Below are 14,062 nucleotides of genomic sequence, written 5' to 3'. Positions count from 1 at the left end.
CTCTTGAGGACAACTATGAGGCAAGAGGACCAACACCAATCAGTCTGAAGAAGGGTCTCGACCTGAAACAGCACCCATTCCTTCTCTCCAGAGATGCTGCCTGTCCTGCTGAGTTACTCCAGCAGTTTGTCTACCTTGGATTTAAACCAGCATCTGCAGTTCTTTCCTACACAGCATGCTTTGATCTTTGGTTAATCTAGATTCAGCACAAAACAGCAAGGCTGTGGCCAAAATATTTTATTTGTTCATTTTTAAACACTAACAGTTGAACAGTGGAATTTTCTCACTTTGGAATCTGCTTTATATTTGCTTACGTTTTTGGCGTACAGAGTAAAGAAATATTTGTTACATTAACAAGTGAACAGCTCAAGACAGCATGTATATTGAAACTAAATTAACAAGAAGCTGTGAGATGGGAAAGTCTACCATGTGCTTGGGCATGAACCGAATACTGATCACTGGCTTCACTTCCATCCCGAACCTTTAAGAATCCCCACTGCCCCGTTTTATCTTGCAGTGCATGAATAAGCCCATAGGAATCACAACTGATCTGTTCCATTTCTAGCTCTATCTCAACAGGATAACTTGAAAACCCTTTCTCCGTTTGTGGGGAGTAGAACCAAAGGGGGAATACTGGAAGAAACTAACCGTAACACTGCACGAGAATGAAACGGAGAACAAACCGTCTGTTAATGCTCTGTAAGGTACATGCAGCCTAAACTTGGATCATAAAGTTAGTGCATTTGAAGAAAACATATTGAGAGATGGGTTGTCAGACTGTCCGGGCTTTTTACTGCTGTAACTTTTTTAATGCTTCCAGTCTCTGGAGAAGTGCGTTCCCAAAGGCATCCCGATATGCAGGGCTGAGCGAGTCTAATAGGGAGTATATGGTCTCGTGGTATTGCGTCGACAATGACTCATCCACCTGGTCAAAGCCATAGGCTACCACCTGGAAAACAAAAAGCAGGTCAGTGACAAGTCTGTCCCAAAGTAACATCACCCCCGAAGCCACCCACCCACCCAGTTGGTGCTGGATAATGTAGGACATGTGTCACACACATCTTCTAAACACCAATGCCACAAAAACTCTCAGGATAAAACAGCAAGCCCCTAAGCATCACCACCTATTATAATCTTACACCTGCTTTGAAAATGGTGTTGTACAATCTGAAGCAAGGGACTTAAAATTATAAATGAAGGAAAATAGATATGGGGCAGGGTGGCTGGGATCAATTGAGAATTACATTGAAAGGCATTACATGGAGAGGCAATGGCCAAGTAAGAAATATAACATGATTTACAACAAAATCATTGATTTGAAATTTCATCTAAGGGGCAGGGGATGCAAAAGGGATGGCTTTGCAATATTGACCAAGCAATACATTATAGAGATAGACAACAGCACTGGAAGTGTCCATTGATCTCAGAGGGGCTCTAGAGCTAAGCGGTTCAATAGGGGCAGGGATGAGGTAGAGGGAAGGAAATAAAGATGATCTTCCCAATGTCATAGCAGTAAGAACATAGAGCAGGCACTTTGGCCCACCATGTCCATGCCGAACATGAGTAAGCCCAGTAGGTGAAGGGTGAATAGCACTTGGTTTGATTTAGGGCAACAGCAGTCAGGGTTTGACAAACCAGGGAGTTGCATGAGTCTGGAGATACTGATGACTGCGCAGCACACTCTGACAGTCTATGGAGGAAAACTGATATAATTTCACAATACAAATCTCCCACACCAAGCTCAACCGTAATGATCCTTTATGAACATTTACAAGGCAAAATATTGTGTCACTGGCGCAAGGGATGGCATGGGGTGGGGGTTAATAACAGCAACAAATCTTTGCTCAGGTGATGATGTTTTATTGGGCCCTGGAGTTGGTCAGTAGCTACTCTCACCCGGAGTCCTGCTTCGGTCAGTTCAAGGCAGTATCGGTTTCTTTCTTTTGTTTCCACGTTAATGTAGGCAACGTCCTCTCTGATTGGAAGCATGTTTGAGACAGCCATGTGGTTAACAGCAAAGTTGACATCATTAACCACTGCCTCAGCTTCCACTTTCATATCCTTCAGGTCTGCCCCTTCCAAGTCACTCTCTTCCCAATCTTCAAACTTGCTGAAATTATGAAACATTGACTCGTTCAGCACATGGGCATCACCGTCCATATCCTGGTTCGTGATCCGTGTGATGAGACTGTAAAGCAAATGCAAGTGCAATAATTTCAAAATTAAACATACCAATGAATAGTTTCCCTTGGAATGCAATCCATATTCCCAGGAAACAGCTTCTCATGTGTAATAATCCACTGTGGATCATGTATGGTAAATCATGCAGAAGGGTTGATGTATCAAGGGCAAATGTGGGGAGAAACCAATTTGATCGACTACCTTTTTTCCCCCAAAAGAATCAAACACTGCTTCAATAGACAATAGGTGCAGAAGTAGGCCATTTAGCCCTTCGAGTCAGTATTAATTCAATTGGTGGATTCAAATAAAAATGTCTCAGTGCTGAACTTTTACATTAAACCCGGCTTTGTGAAGCAGTCCTTTCTTTAATAATTTATTCAATATCTCTCAAAATAACAGTGTATGTCTCTCATTTCCCTTTCCTCTGACTGTCTGAAGAAGGGTCTCAACCCAAAACGTCACCCATTCCTTTTCACAAGAGATGCTTACAAGATGTTTACAAGAATGATCCCAGGAACGAGTGAGTTAACTTATGATGAGCGTTTGATGATACTGGGCCTGTATTTGCTGGAGTTTAGAAAAATGAGATGGGGGACGGGGACGGGGGACTTAATTGAAACATACCGAATAGTGAAAGGCTTGCATAGAGTGGATGTGGAGAGGATGTTTCCACTAGAGGGAGAGTCTAAGACTAGAGGTCATAGCCTCAGAATGAAAGGACGTTGCTTTAGGAGAGGAATTTCTTTAGTCAGAGGGTGGTGAATCTGTGGAATTCTTTACCACAGAAGGCTGTGGAGGCCAAGTCAATTGAACATTTTAAAGCAGAGATACATTCTTGATTGGTACGGGTGTCATGGGTTATGGGCAGAAGGCAAGAGAATGGGGTTAGGAGGGAGAGATAGATCAGCCATGATTGAATAACGGAGTAGACTTGATGGGCCGAATGGCCTAATTTGAGGAAGGACATCCTTGCTATTGAGGGAGTGCAGCATAGGTTCACAAGGTTAATCCCCCCACGGCGGGACTGTCATATGAGGAAAGATTGGAAAGACTGGGCTTGTATTTACTGGATGAGAGGCTATCTTATAGAAACATATAAAATTATAAAAGGACTAGACAAGCTAGATGCAGGAATTTTTCCCCCAATGTTGGGGGAGTCCAGAACCAGTGGGTACAGTCTAAGAATAAAGGGGAGAATATTTAAAACTGGGATATGAAAAAAAATAAATTCACCCAGAGAGTTGCGAATTTGTGGAATTCTGCCACAGAAGGCAGTAGAGGCCAATTCACAGGATGAATTTAAGAGTTAGATAGAGCTCTTGGGACTAGCGGAATGAAGGGGGTATGGGGAAAAGGTTGGCACGGGTTACTGATTGTGGATGATCAGCCATGATCACAATGAATGGCGGTGCTGGCTCGAAGGGTCGAATGGCGTCCTCCTGCACCTATTTTCTATGTTCCTATCACTCATGACCTAATGCTGCCTGACCCGCTGAGTTACTCCAGCTTTTTGTGCCTTTCTTTTGCCAGTTGTGCTGAACTCCACTATTACGCAAGAAAAACTGTGTAGCACCCATATTGAATTAGGAAGTCAGAGAATAGCTGGCATCCCAAAGCGCCACACTGGCACAACGGTAGAGTTGCTGCCTCAGAGCGCCATAGCTTCAGGTTCGATCCTGACTAGGGGTGATGTCTGTACGGTATTTGCACATTCTACCTGTGACCGCGTGGGTTTTCACCAAGACCTCAGGTTTCCTCGCACACTCCAAAGACGTACAGGTTTGTAGGTTGGCATAATTGTAAATTGTCCCAAGTGTGCAGGTTTTGTTAATGTGCAGGGATCGATGGCCAGCGTGGACTCTGTGGGCCGAAGGGCCTGTTTCCGTACTGTCTCGCTAAACTAAACTAAAAATATAAATTGTCCAAATGACAAACTTGGACCACAGTATCTGAGCGGCTGGTGGAAGCAGGTACCGTCATATGTGGACACCCCCCACCCCGGGGACCGGCTGTCACCCACCACACCCACACCCTGGGGACCGGCTGTCACCCACTCACACCCCCACCCTGGGGACCGGCTGTCACCCACCACACCCCCACCCTGGGGACCGGCTGTCACCCACCACACCCACACCCCACACCCTGGGGACCGGCTGTCACCCACCACACCCACACCCTGGGGACCGGCTGTCACCCACCACACCCCCACCCTGGGGTCTTCTTCTTCTTGGTTTCCTGGTCCTCCAAAATATTCCAAATGGAATTTGACCTGGCGGGGGTCCAGCCATTGTCCCTCCACACCCCGGGTCTGGCCCTCACCCAGGGGACCCGCTGTCACCCACCACACCCTCGCCCAGGGGACCGCTGTCTAAAATCCTCCACCCTGTGGACCGGCCGTTATTCTCCCTCAACCCGCTCCCTCCCGGCTACCGGCCGCAGCCTGCCCGAGGGCCGGACACGGCTCTACCCGGCTGGGGGAAGGCAGTGAGCCGGCCTGAGGCCCTGCTATTGAAGCCAGGACATGCGGGTGTGTCATTTACCTCAGCTCAGCGCGGTCGCCGTTACCGGCCACGACTGAGGCGGGAAGCCCGCGGCCCGCGCACTTACGTTCAAATCCGTTCAAAGGCTTGCGCGAGCTACCGGCGCCATCTTTGTGAATGGCAGACAGAGCGCGTCATCATGGGGCGACTACCTCGCCAGCCATCTTTGTGAGGGGAAGGCAGAGCGCGTCATGGGGAAATTATCGCGCTTGCCCGCCCGCTATCTTTGTGATGGGCAAGCAGAGCGCGTCATGGGGGATGACCGCGCTTGCCCGCCATCTTTGTGATGGGCAGACGGAAGATGAAAGATGGCGGCGTGCTGTCAACATGATGACGCGCTGGGGCGACGTGAGCCGTGAGGCAGGCAGGCCGGTCGGTGTAAACACAGGCCGCTGACCGAGGCCCGGCCTCCATGATCGCCGCTCTCCCTCTCTCCCCCAAGCGCTGACAGCGACCCGGGGTTGCTGGACAGAGGCGGCAGGTCTATAGCCGGCATTGTAAGACGCGGTAAACGCAGCGGGTGGACGGCTGAGGCTGAGAGGGGCTGGATCCTGAGGGGAGGGGGGAGATCCTCTGAGGTAAATGTGGAGGGAGAGCGAGTAAACTCCGAGGAGAAGCCGCGGCGGAGGACAAATTGTGCATCTAGATGGAGATACAAGGGTGATGATTCAGGGGTTAAACTAACTTAACATAAAGGGAAAGGGATAAATATTGAGGGGCAAAGGCAGTTGGCATATTCTTGAATAAATCACCAGGCATATTGTTAGAATGAAAGAGTAAAGAAAGTTAATATGTGAGATGAGGATGAGCTAATGTCAGAGGGTGAGAGGATAACTGTTGAGGGATCCAGAATAAAGGAGATAACAGTCCTGTGGGTGTAGGAAAAGCAGCAGTGGTGAAGCAGGGGGATTTGGTGACCCTTAAAGTAAGAATGAAAGTGCATGTATTTGTTTTTAAAAGCATGTGGAGAGGAAAGAGAGAAAGAGTACAAGTCTTCTATTAGGGCCAGCGGGTTTTATTTACTGGGACCGGGGTGATTCTGACAGGGCGTCTAGTGTTTATGGGTTGAAATCAAGATGCCTTGGCCGTTCTCTGAGTCGATTAAGAAGCGGGCATGCAGGTACCTGCTGCACCGATACCTGGACCACTTTCTGGAGGAGAAGTTGAGCCTGGAGCAGCTGAGTGTGGATCTCTATCAGGGAACAGGCTCCCTCGCACAGGTTCCGCTGGACAAATCGGTAGGGTCACTCTCTACATTATAACACAAATAACTGCAGCAGACCTTGTCCAGTGCACACTCATTGGATGGGGACAGGGGTGGGAAGTTTCTGTGGCAGACTGCAAAGCGTTGGAGGGGCTAGATGTTGTAGATGAGTAAGCAACTTCCAACAAATTGCTGCATGTATTAATGAAATGCAGCATTGATCACAGTGTGAGTTTGCAATTCTGCAGCGTATTTAGTGGCTTCAATATATCAGGACCTGCTTTTTAACCCATTAAACAATTTTGTGAATGTTACTGTGTAAGATCTGTGAGCTGCCAGAGGTGGGGTGGAGCAGCAGCGGCTTTTAAGAAACACTTGGACATGAAGTTGAATGATCCATAGTGGGATGCAGAATGAATGCAGTTAATTGGGATTAGTAAAGATAGACATGATGGCTGGCATATGGACTGAAGGGCCTGTTTTTACACTGTACTGCTCGACAACTCTGACTCCACCACAGCCGGTTTGCGCACATCAAAGTTTCACAAACAACAATCATATTAATCAAATGGTGTAGATTGCAATGCCAGCTAGAACACCCCGAGAGCAAGTGTTTTTATTTTCACTAATCCTTTACAGCAGACAGGTCCTCCATGTTTGGAGGGATATGGACCAAATGCTGGCAGGTGAGACTAGTGTAGCTGGGACATGTTGGCTGGTGTGGGAAAGTTAGGCCGAAGTCACACTGTATCTCTCTACGATTCAGTCTTTCAAAATACATCACTCTGACAATATCCTTTTCCCTCGGTAGTCTCCAAATGTATTGGCTCCCTCAATGTTATCCCACCTGCAGTGTGGGGTGCTTGCAGTTCTGCCCCTCCCTGGTTGGCACGCTCTTACATACTGTGTATATCTCTGACCGGTCGGTGCTGTCTCCAAAGAGATGGCACTTGCCCAGTTCTATTGCACTGCCCTATGCCTCATTCTCTAGACTCTAGACTATAATAGCAACATAAGCCCATATGGACCACTCAATTTTGAATCCATAACTTTTTTTGCAGTGTAAGGTGAAGATTTTGTTGAAGCAGGAGTACTAAACAGCAAATGGGGTGACATTTGGTGTTCTCAACACCTTTTCTGTCTTATAAAGATGCTCCTTTTCTGATCAGTATTTGCGCTCCATTCTCTCAGCATATGATAGTCCCGCCATCCCGGGAATTAACCTTGTAAACCTACGCTGCACTCCCTCAATAGCAAGAATGTCCTTACTCAAATTAGGGGACCAAAACTGCACACAATACTCCAAGTGTGGTTGATTATCTTTCAAACTATGTTCTTAGCAAATTAAATGATATCATAAAATTCTAACACCAGCAGGGAAGGCATAGGAGATAGAGCCTAATGGGAACAGAATTGACAGGCATGGTGGTCGGCATGGATGGGCCGAATCCTATGACACCCACAGTTCAGTCTACAAAGATGCACCAATCCCCAGCATTACAACACCTGTTAATCAGGAGTAGTATAATTTGACTCTGAATATTTTCTAATTAATTGGAGAATCTATTTGTCTATATGATTTTTCTGGGATGACTTATTCTGGATAATTAAGAAGCACTTTGCATGATCTCAGTTGCAGCCCACTGTCACTCAATTCTTGCCTGGTGTCATCCCCGAGTCACATTACCTTCAGAACTGAACACAACATTCATAAAATGGATATAATATTTCCTAAGCTTTGATGATACAAAACTTTGTTTCCATCATAACAGTGTTGTAGATGAGTTGATTTACAATATTGTTTTCATGGAATGTTAAAAATAGGCCTTTCTGATCAAGATGCCCTGTCTAAGCTAATCCCAGGTGCCTGACTTTAGCCCATATCCCTCGAAACCTTTGCTATCCAGCTATCATGTACATGGATAGCTCACATTATTTCCCTTTGTTATTAGGCTTCTGAGTGGATGTTGCATAAGCTCTGGTACTGGTTGATTCACACCCACTCCTCTGCGGATATTGGACTTTGTGGAACTAGTGCCCTACAATGCTGAGAACTATATTCTGCACTCTGTATCTTCCCCTTTGCTCTACCTATTGTACTCCAGTTTGACTTGATTGTATTGATGTATAGTATTTTCAGATTTGATTGAATACCATGCAAATCAAAGCTTTTCACTGTAAAGCTTAGAAAATGTACCTGAACATAAAGAAAAACAATTTAACTGAGCTCTTAGAAGTGGTGTTGGTACTAAAATATTATTCTGGGCTTCCAGTCCCTCAATGAAATCCTAGATTCTCTCGATGCACCTTTGGAAATAATCGAAGGATTTATTCAAAATATTTCGGTTTCCATCCCCTGGTCTTCCCTACTGCAAGAGAACTGTGCGGTGGAGATGCAGGGACTGGAGATGGTCTTTCGACCAAGGCCTCGAGTAGGTGAGTCTTCCCATTTTTCACAATGTTTGTCCATCACATAAAACCAGGAGAAGGCCATTCAGCCCCACAAAGGTGTTCTGGCATTTGGGCGTTTTGGGTTGACCTGTACCTTAACTCCATTTATCTGTTGCAAGTCTGTAACCTATAAGATTTTTTAACCAACTAAAAATTACTAGTCACAGTTGTTGAATGTCCGCAGTTTTGCATCAAGGCAACAGCCACAACTGGTATTTCTATGGCACTTCGGATATAGTTAAAATAATCCAAGGTGATAGAATCTAACAGGAATCACATGAGGAGGTATTGATTGGGGCATGTTGAAGACTAGGTTTCAAGAAGCATCTTTAAAAACAGCAGACTGAGGTGGAAATGTTTGGGCAAGGAACGTTGAAGCTTTGGGTTGGTTGGGAGTGACATTGTGGTCTGATTACCAAAGGGAACTCGACTGCTATTCATTGCATACGGTCTACCTGAGGCGGCAGGCAATGACTTGGTTTTGCTGCTGCTTTGACAATGCAGAGCACCATCGGAAGCATCCTTCTGATAGTGTTGTTCCCTCAGTATTGCTGTAGTGTGGGCTTGGATTGGATGCTCAAAGTGCAAGAGTGGAGGTTAGCCAATGCCTATCTCTCCTCAGGTCAGAGCTTGATCCGTAACCATGTGGCTTAACAGCAAACAATCCTGACCCAGTTAGACATACCCGTCAGACTCAAAACATTGCCCATCCCATCCCTGCCTGGCCAGCTGTTCCTCCAGCACTTTGTGTTTTGTTCAAGATTCCAGCACCTGCATTCTCTTGTTGCTTCAATTTGACATACTGTTGAGCCCCCAAATTACCCAGGAATAGTTAGGAAGTGATAATGTAACGGAATTGATCTGGTTTTGCTTTAAAGAATGAGTAGTTTTGAAGAACCATATAACCAAATAACCATATAACAATTCAGCACTGAAACAGGCCATCTCGGCCCTACAAGTCCATGCCGAACACTTATTTTCCCCTAGTCCCATCTACCTGCACTCAGACCATAACCCTCCATCCCTTTCCCATCCATATACTCAGAGCCGCATTTAGCTCAGTCATTAATATAGAGGACTTGTGAGTCAGTATTAATGGGTCAGGCTGCAGGTTTACACATCACTGCTTCAGCTGGAGTCCTGGTGACATTTCTGGATGCCAGGGAATCAGGAATGATACATCAATGAGACCAAATGTAGACTCGGTGACTGTATCGACAAACACCTGTGGTTGGTCTGCCATGGCCTACTAATCTGATTGCTAATCATTTTAACTTCACATTCCCATACTGACCTTTTAGTCCTGGGTCTCTTCCATTGCTGGAGTGAGGCCATGCACAAACTGGAGAAACTGCACCTCTTATTCTGCTTGGGTAACTTACAACCCAATGGTATGAACATTGAATTCTCCAATTTCAGGTTACTTCTAACAACCCCCCTCCCCTTTCTCCCCCACACCCCCCTCTCTAGCCCCCACTGAGATCGCACTAATTTCTTCCCTCCGTCTCCCATACATTCTTCCCACAGGCTATAAGACTGTTAAATGAACTTTCCCCCCTGCCAAGTATCGCGCACAAACACCCCGCTGCCAGTCGGAACGGCTGTTGAATGTTATTGAATGTTATTAGAGGGTTAAATTGTTCATGACATGTATTTTAACTTTAATTGCTATTTATTTTGTAACGAAAACTGAATGGACACTGGTCGAGAAACGTTTTTTTTGTTTCCTCTGAGTATGCGAATACTCAGGAAATGACAATAAAGATTTACAATTACAATTACAATTACAATTACACCCACTTCACAATTCACAACTCTCCAATCCGTTTGTCTCACACCTTCTGGGTTTATATCTCTGGCCTTTGTCCAACCATCTGCCTACCAAAGGCTTGAATTACTCCAGCACTTACAGCAGCTTAGCAGCACTGTAAATACGGTACACACAGATAATATAATATAGAAAAAGAAAAATAATAACCACAATACTAGTGCAACACAAATCTGCAGTCCACAGTGCAACCAAAGACAGTCCATTGTCCATAGTTGAGCATTGTGAAGTGTTCAGGAGCCTGATGGTTGTTGGGAAGAAGCTATTCTTCAACCCTGGTTTTTAGGCTCCAGAAACTCCTTCCTGAAGGTTGAAGTGAAATGAGTGTGTAGCCAGGGTGGTGTGGGTCTTTGATTATATCCGCTTCCTTTTGAGGCAGTGCCTCCTATAAATCCCTTCAACGGTGGGGAGATCAGTACCTGCGATGGACCGGGCAGTGTCCACCACTCTTGATAATCTCCTTTGTTTCTTGAAAGAGGATATCAAGATGGTGTGAATAGTAAAGATGGAGAGAATTATTCCCCGTGGTGAATGGGTCAACAACCAAAGGCAAGGGAACTATAATGATACGGTGAAGGTCTTGTGGGGAGAGGAAGGGAGGTGTTTTTTACTTGGAGATGTTGGGATGTGGAAGTTTGAGGCCACAGGACCTGTGGCGCTGCTGGTGATCTGATGTTCACAACTTATAGGAGTAGAATTAGACCATTCGGCCCTTCGCGTCTACCGCGACATTCAATCATGGTTCAAGTTCAAGTTCAAGTGAGTTTATTGTCATGTGCCCCTGTATAGGACAATGAAATTCTTGCTTTGCTTCAGCACACAGAACATAGTAGGCATTTACTACAAAACAGATAAGTGTGTCCATATACCATAATATAAATATATACACACATGAATAAATAAACTGATAAAGTGCAATAACAGAAAATGGGTTATTAATAATCAGAGTTTTGTCCGAGCCAGGTTTAATAGCCTGATGGCTGTGAGGAAGTAGCTATTCCTGACCTCCTAATCCCATTTTCCTGCCTTCTCATTACCCTTGACTCCCGTTTTAATCAAAAATTTCTCTATCTCTGCCTTAAAAATATCCACTGATTTGGCCTCCACAGCCCTCTCTGGCAATGAGTTCAACAGATTAACTACCCTCTGACTAAAGAAGTTCCTCCTCACCTCCTTTCTAAAAGAGCGGCCTATAATTCTGAGGCTATGACCTCTGGTCCTAGACTCTCCCACCAGTGGAAACTTCCTCTCCAATTTCCAGTCTATCTATAATAATAATAATAATAATAATAATACATTTTATTTACGGGCACCTTTCAAGAGTCTCAAGGACACCTATATCTATGCCTTTCATTATTGTGTAAGTGCCAATGAGGTCCCCCCTCAACCTTGTAAAGATGTTGTGCTGTTGTGTGGCAGTGTCGGGCTCGGAGCCCATGTACTGGTCCAGCTTTATGACGGACAGTATGCAGCTGGCCAAGGAGTGCCTGAGCCAGAGACTGACGGATGATCAAGCTGAAGGGCCACAGCCATTCGAGGGGCTCGAGAAGTTTGCAGAAACCATTGAAACAGGTGAGTAACAGGACGACATGTATAACTGGGAGTGACGCCCAGTGACAGGAGTAGCCCCAGCCTGCAGTCACGTGGGTGATGCTGGCTTCCTGCCTTTTCTGACTGAATTTAATTGATTGGAAGATACATCACGGAAACAGGTCCTTTGACCCACCCAGTCCATGCCGGCCATCACCCTAGTTCCCACTCACTACACACTCGGGGTAATTTACAGAGACCATTTAACCTACATACCCGCATGTCTTTGGATGCGAGAGGAAACCAGAGCACACGGAGGAAACCCACGCGGTCCCAGGGACAATGTGTAAACTCATGCCTCACAGATGAAATGCGTCGTTCACATGTCCTTTGTCAGAAGGGGGCATGGCAGTGGGGGGGGGCACAGCAGCGGGGGGGCACGGCAGGGAGGGGCACGGCAGTAGGGGAGGGGCAGGTAGGGGGGGAAGGGCAAGGCAGTGGGGGGGGCACAGCACGGGGGGGGGGGGGCAGGGGCACGGCAGAGATGGGGGCACAGCAGTGGGGGGGCACGGCCTGGGGGGGGGGGGGGCACACAGCAGAGATGGGGCAGGGGAGGGTCACGGCAATGGGGAGGGGCACAGCAGCGGAGGGGCATGGCCATGTCTGGACCCAATTGGCATGGGCAAGTTAGGTCGGCATGAGCAAGTTGGGCCAAAGGGCCTGTTTCCGTAGTACATGACTTTATGGTGACGTCATATCCAACTCTTATTTCCTCACAGTACTGTGCGAGTAAAAAATAAAAATTGACAACATTTGGTCTTTCTTTGGCACAAGCCTTGCCCACCAACCATCTGCCACCCACCCCCGTGTCTAACGTTAGCCCCAGCTGTTAAACGACAGTGGTGGGTCATTTCATTATTGCCCATGAAGTGGCTTAAAGTGCCTTAGGTCACAACTCTGCTTATAACAGGGGTACAATGGGGGAAGTGGGCTTGAGTTACAGAACATCGCCACAAGGAGAGTTGTCTAAGAATGCAAACCTTTCTATACTGCGGGTGTTGTCTGTATCTTATACTGAAGCAAATGTGCCACACTGCTTTTCTCATTGACCAGTTTTAAGAAGAGTCAAGCTTACGTTTCTAGACAGTGTTCTCAGGATCGAGCACGTTCCGGAGAATTCTAAAACCGGGGTGGCATTGGAGATCCGTATCCAGCGGTAAGTGAAGCAGCTTCATTTACTCCCGTCCCTCCAGCCACCTTCCCTCCCCCCCAGGCTCAGATGTCTTTGGCTGTCGGTGACAGCAGTATATCTCCCATCCATCAGCTGCCATCTCAGCCATCTCAGCCCCTTCAAGTTTATTGTCCAGTGCACTGTTATGGTGAGGTACAGCTGCAGTAAACATCTTGCTTGCAGCAGCGTTGCAGGCACATAGACTCGGACAAACACACAAAACACATTATACATATTTTGTGCATAAATTACATGTAAAATTCAAAAAAGGCAAAGACTGCAAAAATTAAAACGTTAGTCAGTGCAAAAACAGAATTGGCGGGTGGGGGGGGGGGGGTCAGTAATATTGCTGGAGGTGGTCCAAGTATTCTAGTATTCCGTTGTCAAGATAGATTAGGGCTGTGTTGTTCGGTTCATGAACTTGGTGGTTGTAGGGAAGTAGCTGTTCCTGAACCAGGTGGTGTGGGACTTCAGGCTACTGTACCTCCTGCCCACTGTACCTCCTGCACATTAGCAAATTTGCAGATGACACAAAGCTGGGTAGCAGTGTGAACTGTGAGGAGGATGCTATGAGAATGCAGGGTGACTTGGACAGGTTGGGGGAGTGGGCAGATGCATGGCAGATGAAGTTTAATGTGGATAAATGTGAGGTTATCCACTTTGGTATCAAAAACAGGAAGGCAGATTACTATCTAAATGGCGTCAAATTGGGAAAAGGGGAAGTACAACGGGATCTGGGGTCCTTGTTCATCAGTCTATGAAAGTAAGCATGCAGGTACAGCGGGCAATGAAGAAAACAAATGGCATGTTGGTCTTTATAACAAGAGGTGTCGAGTATAGGAGCAAAGAGGTCCTTCTGCAGTTGTACAGAGCCCTAGTGAGACCACCCCTGGAGTATTGAGTGCAGTTTTGGTCCCCTAATTTGAGGAAGGACATTCTTGCTATTGAGGGAGTGCAGCGTAGGTTTACAAGGTTAATTCCCGGGATGGCAGGACTGTCATATGCTGAGAGAATGGAGAAGCTGGGCTTGTACACTCTGGAGTTTAGAAGGATAAGAGGGAATCTTATTGAAACATACAAGATTGTTAAGGGTTTGG

General features: G+C 46.4%; 2 protein-coding genes across 3 annotated transcripts in view; one reads left to right on the top strand and one right to left on the bottom strand.

Moving 5' to 3' along the window:
• Positions 1–221: 221 nt before the first annotated feature.
• On the bottom strand, positions 222–5,135 carry gskip (gsk3b interacting protein). Its single transcript, XM_055641214.1, has 4 exons — positions 4,985–5,135; positions 4,722–4,857; positions 1,897–2,188; positions 222–949 (listed from the first exon to the last, which is right to left on the bottom strand). The coding sequence occupies exons 1-4, from the start codon at positions 5,133–5,135 to the stop codon at positions 791–793; spliced, it is 738 nt and encodes a 245-aa protein (XP_055497189.1). The 3' UTR covers positions 222–790.
• Positions 4,978–14,062, top strand: part of LOC129700083 (autophagy-related protein 2 homolog B-like) — an 82,705-nt gene continuing 73,620 nt past the window's right edge. For both annotated transcript variants that reach the window (XM_055640268.1, XM_055640267.1), the window contains exons 1-4: positions 4,978–5,959; positions 8,199–8,361; positions 11,624–11,776; positions 12,848–12,950. In XM_055640268.1, coding sequence (XP_055496243.1) covers positions 5,798–5,959; positions 8,199–8,361; positions 11,624–11,776; positions 12,848–12,950 — 581 coding nt within the window. In that variant the 5' untranslated portion in view covers positions 4,978–5,797. The remainder of the gene's footprint in view (positions 5,960–8,198; positions 8,362–11,623; positions 11,777–12,847; positions 12,951–14,062) is intronic.

Source organism: Leucoraja erinacea, chromosome 9 (assembly GCF_028641065.1).
Source record: "Leucoraja erinacea ecotype New England chromosome 9, Leri_hhj_1, whole genome shotgun sequence".
In the NCBI taxonomy this organism is placed as follows: domain Eukaryota; kingdom Metazoa; phylum Chordata; class Chondrichthyes; order Rajiformes; family Rajidae; genus Leucoraja; species Leucoraja erinaceus.
Note: the sequence above shows the minus strand (reverse complement) of the source record. Positions and strands in the feature narration are given on the sequence as shown.

Coding starts and splice junctions, on each gene's coding strand:
- gskip (XM_055641214.1), bottom strand. CDS start 5,135: ATGGAGGCCGGGCCTCGGTCAGCGGCCTGTGTTTACACCGACCGGCCT. Junction 4,858..4,984: donor AAAGATGGCGGGCAAGCGCG/GTCATCCCCCAT, acceptor TCGCCCCATGAT/GACGCGCTCTGTCTGCCATT. Junction 950..1,896: donor TGACCGAAGCAGGACTCCGG/GTGAGAGTAGCT, acceptor TTTGTTTTCCAG/GTGGTAGCCTATGGCTTTGA.